This window comes from Abramis brama (genome assembly GCF_963993115.1).
Source record: "Abramis brama genome assembly, chromosome: 6".
In the NCBI taxonomy this organism is placed as follows: Eukaryota; Metazoa; Chordata; class Actinopteri; order Cypriniformes; family Leuciscidae; genus Abramis; species Abramis brama.
The window spans coordinates 43201634-43214162 of record NC_139968.1 but is presented as its reverse complement, the minus strand read 5'-3'; the positions used below and the strand labels follow the sequence as shown (position 1 = coordinate 43214162).

Here is a 12529-nt window from a genome sequence, read left to right as displayed (position 1 = left end):
AGACATGATAATGAACGGATGTGAGGTCTTACCTTGTGCCAGCCTCTCCAACCTCTTGCCGTGCTCGGGAGGAATCGCATACCTGCGGTGAAGAGGAAAAATCCGAGATCAATTAATGGGATCAATAGAAAAGACGAGAGAGAAAGACACTGGAGGGACGCACAGTGAGACGCCTCTGTGCGAATCAACCTCTGATCATCATACGCTTTTCTACAGCCCTCAAAAACATGAAACGCGCACACAGAACATTTCACCCCTATTTCACATTCACCAGTCACACGGTAGTTTAAAGACAAAGGTACTCAAATGTCACAAAGACAAAGCCTGGAAAATTACTGCACGAGGGCCATTTTATTTAGGCTAATCGGCTCAAACATGCGCAATAATAATATTCCACCCGAAGCTACAGACTGTGCTGCTTAATTTGAAATTATTTTGCTGGAGATGGAAACAGTACAATATATTCTGAGCTGCTGAAGGTTCAATTCGCTTGACGTGGTTATTGACATTGCCTGTATTAGCCTAATTATTTCCTCAAGTTTCCAGAGAGCCGAAACCCCCCCGAGGCCGTGAACGCAAATGTAAATCCGGTGCATCACCCTGCCCTGGGCTCCAGCTTCAAATCACACATTCACAATGAGGAGAACATGAGTTTGGGAGGCTTTTGAGCTGCGTCACACTGTCCTCTACTGGCGGCAGGAGACAAAACAGGGATTTTACAGGCAAGTGGCACTTTCAAGTTAAACACAGGCCAATTTCACAGCAGTGGTTTTCTCTACACAGATGGAGGATCATCTGAAAGTCAACTGAATACCAAGTGGACGGATTAAAAGGTTGTGTTTGTATGCAGCTGATGGGATTCAAAGGAAGAGCTTGTTTTATTTCATAATGTGCTGTTGCTTTTACTGAAGTAAAAAGAGTAAAAGTACAAGGGGGGACTGGAACTGAAAGAACACCATGGCTTGAGTTGTGCATGTACTAACCAAACAAGAACAAAAACGGGATGGAAATAGATGAAAGGCGGCTAGTTAGCAGTATGCGATTCCCATATGATGATAGCATGATACCATAGTTAAGGAGCTCTGTGCCTCTTGAACTCTATGAACGCTGCTCTTGATAACGTACAACACAACCACTAGCAAACTTTCACACAGGAGGCATTCTTGCATTCAAAAACATCGAGACACAATCTAAACACAATATAACTGGATCTCGAGACATTTTAACAACTTTAATATAGTGTCTTAAGTCTATGTTGCTCATGGCGCAAAACACTGCAAAGCAGCGAGGTGCCAAAGACGTCCAAAGTAGACCAATAGTACAATTCAACCTGCAACAAACATGGTTCCTACCCAGCAAGCAAATTGAGGTTTAAAAGACGTCTAATAGCCGTCCAAACACAGCCCAGACATCTAGGCTAAATGTATTGAGAACTGCCTTGAAACACCAAAGTCGAAGCCATCAAGAAATCGAATGGCTGCCCACAAGTGCCCCAAACGCCAACAATTCTGAAGACATTGGCAGTAGTAGATTTAATTTGGTGTTTGAGGTGCCACCACAGATCAATAATAATTAGATGTGTCTTACTCTCTCCTTTTCTTGCAGATAAAAGCCAGATCTGATAGGTGGCTGTAATTAGGGTAGAAGCGCTTCCTGCCAGCAGGAGTAGCTTTACACCCCACTAGCCCCACCAGATAAAGCTGACAGTAACTCTATCTGGCAACCAATACAGCGGAAGATCGATTCGATCTGGGACTGTCTGGAGAAAAAGGCAAGTATTGATGAAAATCACACCGGGTCACCAGAAATCAAGCCAAATCTAAGGGGTTTGACTTGGTGTGACTGGAAACGCCCACTTGGAGGAAGGCCTCTAGTCTCTTGTGGTTCCTCAAGTACCACCAGAACAAAGGAATTAACAAAAAACATCCAATAAACACCGTTTGAGATTTTGAGACAAGGGTACTTAGGAGCCTGGGCATATGTAAGGGACGCATCCCATTTACCTTGCTTACGGCCCATGAAACAATTCCATACTTCACTTCCCAAATGTGATATCTCTCCAATTCCATGCTGGCAACACAAAACCCCAACCGGCCAAACGGCATCGACGCAACCGGCAGCGTTAAGGTTTTATTTGTCATCATCTTGAAGAGGACAGGAACAAGAAAACAAGCAATAAGAATCAAGCTATCCCCTCGTCTGCAACACTCCCTCTCCCAGCGATTATTTCCGGCAGCGTGCGCAACACTTTGGGCCGCTCCGCAATCTTTAAGAATCTGACACAAGATCTCAGGAGGCGGCGAGAATTATGACTTTGATGGGAGGAGAGTTGGAGGCGAATGAAGTTAATTTCACAGTGACTGAACAGAGGGTTAGGCAAACAGCTACCACACACACTTTAACATACTGTAATTACCAGAAAAGTAAAATGGATTCAATTTCAAAAAGCAGAAGGGGGTGTTTGGGTGGGGAGGACGAGAGCGCACACATAGTTGCATTAAGCCGAGTTGAAGAGTGAGAAAATTTTCTCCTCTTTCCTTTTTTCCCCCTCCCCCCTAAGCAAGAGTCTTGCTGTTCTCTGTTATGCAGAGAAGCGACGGAAAGTTAACTTGAGATAAGGCCTCCGGAGAGCGAGAGAAAGAGAGAATGCTTAGCTAGAGACATCAAGAGCTAACACTTCAGAGAGATATGAGGACACAGAAGAAATGGAGACGGAAAGATACTCAAGAGAGCAAGTAAGACTTATGCAAGACCTCTCAAAGAATCATGGTTTTGCACCCTTATCCATTTGGACAACTGTGCGTACCGGACCAGGAACCAAACGCGCTACAACCCTTTCACATGATCCATGTCAATGCATTAAACTCTACGGACACAAGCGTAAAGCAATAGCATAAAATCTGGCCCTAATGCAACTTTAAATAAGGAATCCTTGATGTTACCTCTTGCATTTGCGTTCACTGTTTTAGGGATCCCACACCTTTTGATCAGGGATTAGAAGTTAAAGGGTTTCATTACAGTTTGTTATTAGGGGAAACAGACTCTCAGGTTAAGAAGCATCTTTTCCAAATTGTAACTGGACAGAAAAATATATATAAAAAAACTTTTAACTTTCCTTAAAGGAACAATGCAGTTGTAACTTATGCATTGGGAAATAGTATTTTTACATTCAGACTCTTAGGTTACAAGGCCTCTTTTTCAAATCATAACTGGGCAGAACAAGATAAAAATAAAATGGTAAACAACACTCTTTTAACCTTCCTTTAAGAAACAGATGCGGTTTTAACGTATGCATCTGTGAAACATTTACTTACTGGTGTGTTTATGTACTTCTGACTTGATTTAGAGGATAAGGGTGACTGATGCTTGATGGAAAACATTTTTTTGGTACAAAAAGCGCTAGTTGTCCATGCGCTCTTAAAAGGAAGTCATTCTGAAAGTTCACAAAAAGATACGTTTTAAACACTTACCAGCATTACCACCAGTGCAGAGCATCATTAACCCTTTAGAACCGGCTGTGTCGTCGCCGACACACACCAGCAAGCTGTATTCATTTTACCGTAACTCTTCAACCGTTTGCACTATCAAAACCATTCAAATTGCCCCTGACAGTAGACAGCATGCGCTTTTCACATGGCTTATTACAGTAATTTTAGCTTTCCATCTGCAAATGACAGCAGCACGGGAAGGAAGGATTTGAACAGAGAGATAAAGTGCAGCAGGTGTTTTGGATTGCATAAAATAATTAAAGAAACAAACAAATACATGGCGAAAGAAGTGTTAGACAGCAGAAGAGGGGATTGGGATGATTTTTAATGAAACTTGGGAAGCGGATGGCCGTTACTCTTTCACGTATCTAAGCATATGTTGAGTGCATGTGAATGTGTGCGTGCCTATGAATGCGTGCGTGTATGAAAAAAAGTGTCCTAAATGAAAACTGTGCAACCCAATGTCACAAAAAAGACTTGTATATATGTATTATAGTTTATTTTTCAACTTTAAAGTGTTAGTTTCTTTCATTCATGTTTTTTTCTGTTTTTTTTCTAAATAAAAATCAGTAAATTTATTCTCGTTTTTTTATTTTTGTCTATTTAAATTCTATTTACAAACTCACCAACACATAATAATGGTCAATAACTGTAATTTGTTGAAAGCTAATCTTTTTCTGAAAAATATGACACCTTGCACATTAAGATTGCACATTGTTTTAGAATTGTAAAAAATCTAAATATGTGAAAAACACCTATTTTAGCTTCAGGTTCTAAAGGGTTAAATGATATTTTCGTGATCGTGGGAACCCTGTTGTTTACTGCGTCAACTTCCTACTTTCAACCCTAGTCTTAAAAACCTTCCTTTCGTAAAGCAATCTATTATGCACTTCACGTTTGTGTTGAATCCCTTTACAGTCCACACGAAGATTGAACATTCACTCTTAGTGATTGACTAGTCTGATTGGCTACTGATTCCCAGCTTGAGGAAAAGACACGGGATGCACAGATGGATGAAATATCACTCCGTACAACAGCCCGAGATGCTGACAAAACAGCTGCGTCTAATGAACGCTCAGTTTGAGAGCAACAGTGGCTTCTTCAAGACGACGCAAGCCAAGGGCGTAAAGGACTAGTGTGTGCAAGTATGCAAAACACACATGCATCCTTCTCAAAAGAGTGGGAAAAAAAGACAGGACACACCAGGGAGGAGATCAAACACGAAGAAAAGAAAAAGACAGAAATGTCTTTAGTGAGCTCACATGTGGAAAAAGGACACTAGGAGCATGTTTATTTGAACTCTCTCCCAGCACGGGAAAGACATCAGGCTGGAAAATTGTGTATTCTGAACCTCAAAATACTGTATTAAAGTCTCTCTCCGCAGGAAAGGAGAGTCGAATGAACTTCAGGGAAACAAAACAACAGAATACCAAGTCATTTCAAAGGCATTTTGCTTTCGATTGAGAGATGTTATGCTTGGTTTACACGTCTTTAAATCAGTGCCTGTTGTCAACATCTCAATGTAATATTATCTAATGAATAAAAACATGGCAAATACTTCAACATGTGCTGCATTTTTGGCTTACACACTACGTCTCATTTATGTACATCTAATGCTCTAGAGAATTTACTTCACAACGAAGTGTGTCTGAAACGATTTGCTCTGTCATAAAGAGCCTGTTGTGAGTTTAAATGCGGCAAGAGCGAGATACAGTGAGACAAAGCACACATGATTCATCTCTCTCGATGACATCATCCTGAACGTTCACAGCTGATGTGAATGACTACAGCGCCGCCATGTGGTCAAGAGCTGAACGACATTAAAGTTCCTTCATATTGTGCCCACAGATTATAGTACAGGAGGGTACTGTAAAATAAACATAAAATCTAGTTTTGTGAGACGCGTATTGTCGCTCAAACTAATGGACCACCATTTTATCTTCACAAGACCTATACGTGGCAATTAGTTTTTTGGCAAAATGACTAAATACGAACATATTTAGCCACTTTAATCTGGTTTATGCGTTCAAAATATGGCCTATAAACCCCTTTGAATCTTTTGAACTCAACTAAATGCGAATGCATGGTAAATGTAGGATGCTCACCAGGACTTTGGTTGGCCGAAATGCAGGTAGTTGATGCTGTAGAGGTCCATGTCCTCCGTGTGCCACGCAAAGGTGGTTTTCCACATGCCGAAGTACAGGTACGGTGTGTTCACTCCCTCGATGACGATCCCACACTCCTGCTCCACCATGTCCAGAAGAGTGTTTAGATGGCCGATGTTCCACTCCGTAATCTCCTTTGCGAGGAAAAAACATCGTACAAACATTTATATGACTGATTATACACAACATTTACTGCATGCACAAGCAAAGAAAACAAATATATCATAATAATTCAGATGCAATGAATGAAAGTTTTGTATAAACACTCCTAATATGGAAATATTTTAACTGACTGCATTTGTGGCATAATATTGTTTACCATACAGAAAATTTTCTTTTTCAAGATATACATAAGAGACTAAACTAAACTAAATTTGATTTAAATTTTTTTTGATAAAAACCAACCAAAAAAAAAATATATATATATATTTAAAAGGAGCCATGATCAAAAATACAAGCTTCACAAATTCAACATTTGAAAACCTTACAAAATGATATAAAAATACCTTTAAATAAACTTAATTGGATGAAAAACTGGATGAATTTGATTAAACATTTAAGTTAAAAGGAACTATGGACAAAAATACAAGCTTCACAAATTCTACTTTTAACAACTTTACAATAATGTTTAAAAAAAAAGATAAAATATGTTGAATAAAACAAAATTTGGTCAAAAACAACTTAATGAAAAACTAAACATTTAAAGAAGTCCTGAACAAAAATACAACCTTATAATAATGATACAAAATAAAAATAAAAATCTTACAAATACCTTTAAATCAAAATCTAAAAACTAAAATTGTAAAGGAGCCATAAACAAAAAGCTTTACAATTTCTACTTTTAACGACCTTAAAATGATGCTATAAAAACACAAACATACCTTAAAAAGTACATTTAAATAAACAAAATATGAACAAAAATACAAGCTTCACAATTTCTACTTTTAACAACCTTAATATTATGCTATAAAAACACAAAAATACCTTTTTTTTACCAGTTTATTTTTTTATGTAAAATTACAAATATCGTCATTTTGCAATGGCTCTACGCTGATAAACATCTAGTTATTCCTCACAGATGTAATTTCTGCTTGGATATTTCTATATAAAAAGTTTGCTTTTTTTATACATTAATATTTCTATATTCTTTTCTTGCACCCTTGTGTGTCTTTTGCAAAAAGTCACATGGCTTTACATGGCCAAGATAGGACTTACACTACCGGTCAAAAGTTTTAGATCAGTAAGATTTTTTATGTTTTTAAAAGAAGTCTCTTCTGCTCACCATGGCTGCATTTATTTGATAACAAAAATAATTTAAAAAAAAGTATTATTGTGTAGGGATGCACCGAAATGAAAATTCTTGGCCGAAACCGAAAACCGAAAAAGAGGAAACCAAGGCCGAAAACCGAAAACCGAAACACCGAAAGAAATTATGCCAATTATTGTTAGTACCATTGCATTTATGGCTATGACTGTGTACTAAGTTTACTAAAATCAAGGCATTGCAATTGCATAAATTAATATTAAAGTTTCAAAGAATAAATCCATTAAAATTTTATGCAAATATTTATTTAGCATTTGCAAAGTATAAAATTAAATGTTTAACTTGACCCCACTCATGTGTACATTAAATAATAATGTAAAAGCCTACTGGCCTGGAGAAAGGTTTAAAAATGAAATGTTCTCTCATAAAAACAAAGTGCATTTAGGTCAATACTGCCATAGCCCAAAATAATATCTGCAGTTATATGCTCATGGACGTGAGTTGCAAAAACCATAAACAGCTCAGGTAAACCTCTGAGAAATGACGGCTGCTCTGCACACACACGCAAGGTCTCTCGCTCCCTCTCTCTGCCGCGCGCGCTACGTATGCACGCTCATGCTCGCTCGCGATTCCGGGAGATTTAAACTAATTTGCGGGCATTAGGGAGCCGGTATCAATACGCGGGAGACTCCCGGAACTTCCGGAAGACTTGGGATGTCTGTGTTTTGAAAATCGCTGTCCGTGGGTCACTCTTAGATATATTTAAATACGTCCACACCGCAGATATGTAATGTTGCTTCAGACAAGCACGTGCAGGTCGCGGTGTCTGCTGTTTGCGTCATCACAACATTTCGGCCGTATTGTTTCGGTGATAAAAGTCTTTCGGCCGAAAACCGAAAATGCACTTTTGGGCTATTTTCGGCCGAAAATTTTCGGTGGCCGAATATTCGGTGCATCCCTATTATTGTGAAATATTATGACAATTTAAAATGATTGTTTTCTATTTTAATATATTTTAAAATGTAATTTATTCCTCTGATCAAAGTTGAGTTTTCAGCATCATTACTCCAGTCTTCATTGTCACATGATCCTTCAGAAATCACTCTAATATGATGATCTGATGATCAAATCAAAAAACATTCGTTATTATTATCATCAATGTTGAAAACAGTTTTTTTTATTTTTTTTATTTGATGAATAGAAAGTTCAAAAGAACAGCATTTATTTAAAATAGAATCTTTTCTAACATTATAAATGTCTTTACTGTAACTTTTGATCAGTTTAACTCATCCTTGATGAATAAAAGTATTGATTTATTTTATTTCTTTGCCCCAAAAATTAAATTAAAATTCTTACTGACCCCAAACTTTTGAACGGTAGTGTTTAATGTTACAAAAGCTTCAGATTTCAGATAAATGCTGTTCTTTTGAACTTTCTATTCATCATAGCATCATTAAATACAAATTTAAAAAACTGTTTTCAACATTGATAATAATCATAAATGTTTCTTGATCATCAAATCATCATATTAGAGTGATTTCTGAAGGATCATGTGACACTGAAGACTGGAGTAATGATGCTGAAAATACAGCTTTGATCACAGGAATAAATTACACTTTACATATAATCACATAGAAAACAGCTGTTTTACATTCTAATAATATTTCACAATATTACTGTTTTTGTTTGTATTTTTAATCATATAAATGCAGCCTTGGTGAGCAGAAGAGACTTCTTTTAAAAACATTAGAAATCTTACCGATCTAAAACTTTTGACCGGTAGTGTATATGGGTTATAACTTACAGTAAAGATAAGCAAACGATCAATCACATTCAAACTTATAACATGTTGATTTTTTTGGGATATAACCATTTATATTTTATGCACTTATAACTTGGCCAAATTGAAGTGTGATGTAGCTGTGTTTTTAGTTTTAGAAAAGTCGACAAAAGTGTTTGTGCTAAAGACGTAACCGGATGTTTCGTGACTCACCGGGTCGTAGATGGAGCCACTGACATCGGCACCGTAAATGGGCGAGACAAACGTCAGGTTTTTCCAGTACTTTCTCTCCAGGTCATCAAAGTCCTTGTGTTGAGGCGTGCAGTACCTGCGAAGTGGAAATGATGCATGAAGGATCAAAGAAAAACAGTTGTTATGCCCTGTTTGAGGCATAACTTGCATCTTAAATCAGCATTAAAGCTTCATTAACAGTTTTTTGTCAAAATACTCATGAAAACGTGTGCTTTTTACAAGCCAAACTGTGCATTTCAGTTCAGTTTTACTCACATTATTGACAGATAAGAAGGCAAACCTTTACAAAGAACCCGCATTATAAAAATTGGCTCTGATAAAACAAACCGTACTTTTTACTATTGGCCAGTTTGCGATATTCTCCGACCGTCATGGACTTCTTCTGGATGTTGTATTGAGTGAAGAGTCCCGACTGGCCGGTCACCACTTGCATGATGGGAGCGGGAATGACCATGTCTTCAATGGTATCGTAGGAACGCCGTGGCTTCCACTCTTTCGGTGGAATAACCTGAGCGTCGGAAGATGAGAAAAATAAAATGACCAATGTACTTTAATAAAGGTGATCTACAATTAGATTTTATTATTATAATAAGTCATTATTTTTGTTCAAGTCCTTAGAAGAAAAATGACAATCTTGGTGTTACTCAAAGAATAAATGCATTCATCAAATATTAATCATATATATATATATATATATATATATATAGTTATTGTTCATTGTCCTTCATAACAAATCAATGTTTATGTATATTAATGTTTACATTATAATAATTATGCATAATACATTCATGTTTATTTATGCAACTTGAAATGTTCTAAAATACATTAACCAAGATTACGAATTTATAATTTAGGTGCATTGGTTCATTTTAATTTTTGGAGAAGATAGGCTGGATAAAAAGTTAAAATTTAACGAAGTAAAGGCTCTTAAATAAATATTGTTCGATAAACAGTTTTTGATGGCCAACATCGATACGTATAAAAAAAGTATACAAAAATAAGTAAATTGCTCAATTATTTTAATGATTTTGCATTATTATGGTATATAATAGTAATTATTATTAACAAAATTAGTACTGAACTGTATTTAAATTTTCTAAAAAAAAGCACTAAAACTTATTATTGCTATTGTCAGTTTTAGAAGTCAAAACTTTTCAACAATTTACTGAAATACACATGAAATTACAATAAGTAATGTTTTATGCCATTTCCTCATAGGTTTTTGTTCATTTTTTACTTGCGCTAATACATTTCAAGTTGTAAATTAAATTAAATAACTAAATAACTAGTTAAATATAAATGAACATGAATCAACAATAACATGTTTATAAAGTAACATTAACCTAGATTGATAAATACTTTTTAAATTAAAATTATTCATGATCCTTACAGCATTAATTGAGTGTAACCATCTTGCATACTGAAACTTTTTAAACTTAAAGTCCCCCTGTGGTGTAAATCCAGCTTTTAATGTTGTTAATGTGTCTATGTGGTGTTTTTAATGTGCTTTAAGACAAACCATGTGTAAATTCATAAGTCGACAGCATTGCTGAGTATTTTCTCCTTAAAACTGCAGTGAACCAAAGACAGTCTCAAAAACACGCTTTGAAATCGCTGGTGTTTCTGACGTCACAAACTACCTTGTAACCAATCAGATCAACGTGTGATCGTCAACCAGTGGATCTCTGAGCTGAGTGAGTGAGTGGAGGCGGGGCTCATTTGCATATTCATAGAACTGCGTATACCTTTGCCAGACCCGCACGATGAGCTCCTTGAGTCTCGATGTAAGCCATGTACTTCCCGAAGTCCTTGAACTCCTCCATGGTGGGTCTGAAGGTCATGATCTTGTAGGAGGAGTTCGCCGCTGGAGGAGGAGCTGGTTCTGGGACTCGAGGTTCTGGGATTAGTGGTTCTGGTGTGATTTCTGGGGCCGGTTCTGTGGACGGTTCCTGGGCTGGATCTGAAACCGGTTCCTCGCATGGCTGTGGATTCGAGTCCATGTTTGGTTCTACTGGCGAATCCTGAGCAGTTTCTGCTTGTGGAGTCATGTCTAAAGCGGGTTCGGGTTGTGCGAGGGCCTCGGGGTTCGGGTCTGGAGGTAAAGACCGGTCCATGACTGCAGGTCAGCTAATGCTGCGGACTGACATACAAAAACATCACAGATCAAAAATCATTCAATAACAACAGCACTATCCAAAACACCCCCAAATCATATTTTACAAGTGAAAACAATTAAAATGTTCAGAGAAAAGCTGAAAAATGTATTTTAAGTATAAAACTAATCAATGAATTTTTTCTTCAATTCATTTAATCATAAATAATATCTGGTAGCTGAGGAACTTTACTGTAAATTTGAGATTTTCTAACATCAATATTTTAGGTTAGATTAATTTAAAATAAGCTTGAATCAATGAACTTATAACTTAAGAATAAAACTTTTCTACAGATCAAACCCTTTTTTTCTTCAATTCATTCAATCGGAAATAATTTCTGGTATTTGAGGAATAACTTTACTGTAAATTTTAGATTTTCTAACATCAATATTTTAGGTTACAATTTAAATCAATGTATATGAAAAAATGTGTCCTTAAAGACAAAATTATACAAAAAAAAAACTTGTTTTTAAAGGGTTACAAAAACACCCCCAATTCATATTTTACAAATGAAAACAATTAAAATGTTCAGAGAAAAGCTGAAAAATGTATTATAAGTATAAAACTAATCAATGAATCGATGTACAATAATTATTCTCTCATTTCAGTCAATCAGAAATATTATCTGGTATTTGAGGAATAACTTTTCTGTAATATTTTTACTTTCTTACATCAATATTTTAGGTTAGATTAATTTAAAATAAGCTTGAATCAATGAACTTATAACTTAAGAATAAAACTATTCTACAGATCAAACCCTTTTTTTCTTCAATTCATTCAATCGCAAATAATTTCTGGTATTTGAGGAATAACTTTACTGTATTTAATTGATTTTATAACATCAATATTTTAGGTTACAATTTAAATGAATGTATATGAGAAAGTGTGTATATTTCATGCCCTTAAAGACAAAAATATACAAAACAAAAACTTGTTTTTAAAGGGTGACAAAAACACCCCCAATTCATATTTTACAAATGAAAACAATTAAAATGTTCAGAGAAAAGCTTAAAAATGTATTATAAGTATAAAACTAATCAATGAATCGATGCACTATAATGTTTTCTTCAATTCATTCAATCAGAAATAATATCTGGTAGTTGAGGAATAACTTTACTGTAAATTTTAGATTTTCTAAAGTCAATATTTTAGGTTACAATTTAAATGAATATACAAAAACACCCCCAATTCATATTTTACAAATGAAAACAATTAAAATGTTCAGAGAAAAGCTGAAAAATGTATTTTAAGTATAAAACTAATCAATGAATTTTTTCTTCAATTCATTTAATCATAAATAATATCTGGTAGTTGAGGAACTTTACTGTAAATTTGAGATTTTCTTACATCAATATTTTAGGTTAGATTAATTTAAAATAAGCTTGAATCAATGAACTTATAACTTAAGAATAAAACTTTTCTACAGA

General features: G+C 35.7%; 1 protein-coding gene across 2 annotated transcripts in view; it reads right to left on the bottom strand.

Moving 5' to 3' along the window:
- The window catches only part of kdm4b (lysine (K)-specific demethylase 4B), a 63053-nt gene that overhangs the window by 46687 nt on the left and 3837 nt on the right, over window positions 1–12529 (bottom strand). Inside the window, exons 2-6 of one of the 2 annotated variants that reach the window (XM_084116660.1) lie at window positions 10695–11089; window positions 9282–9457; window positions 8911–9025; window positions 5594–5787; window positions 33–82 (exon numbers count right to left, since the gene is read on the bottom strand). In XM_084116660.1, the coding sequence (XP_083972786.1) occupies window positions 33–82; window positions 5594–5787; window positions 8911–9025; window positions 9282–9457; window positions 10695–11063 (904 nt within the window). In that variant the 5' untranslated portion in view covers window positions 11064–11089. The remainder of the gene's footprint in view (window positions 1–32; window positions 83–5593; window positions 5788–8910; window positions 9026–9281; window positions 9458–10694; window positions 11090–12529) is intronic. The other variant, XM_084116661.1, reaches the window with a different exon arrangement.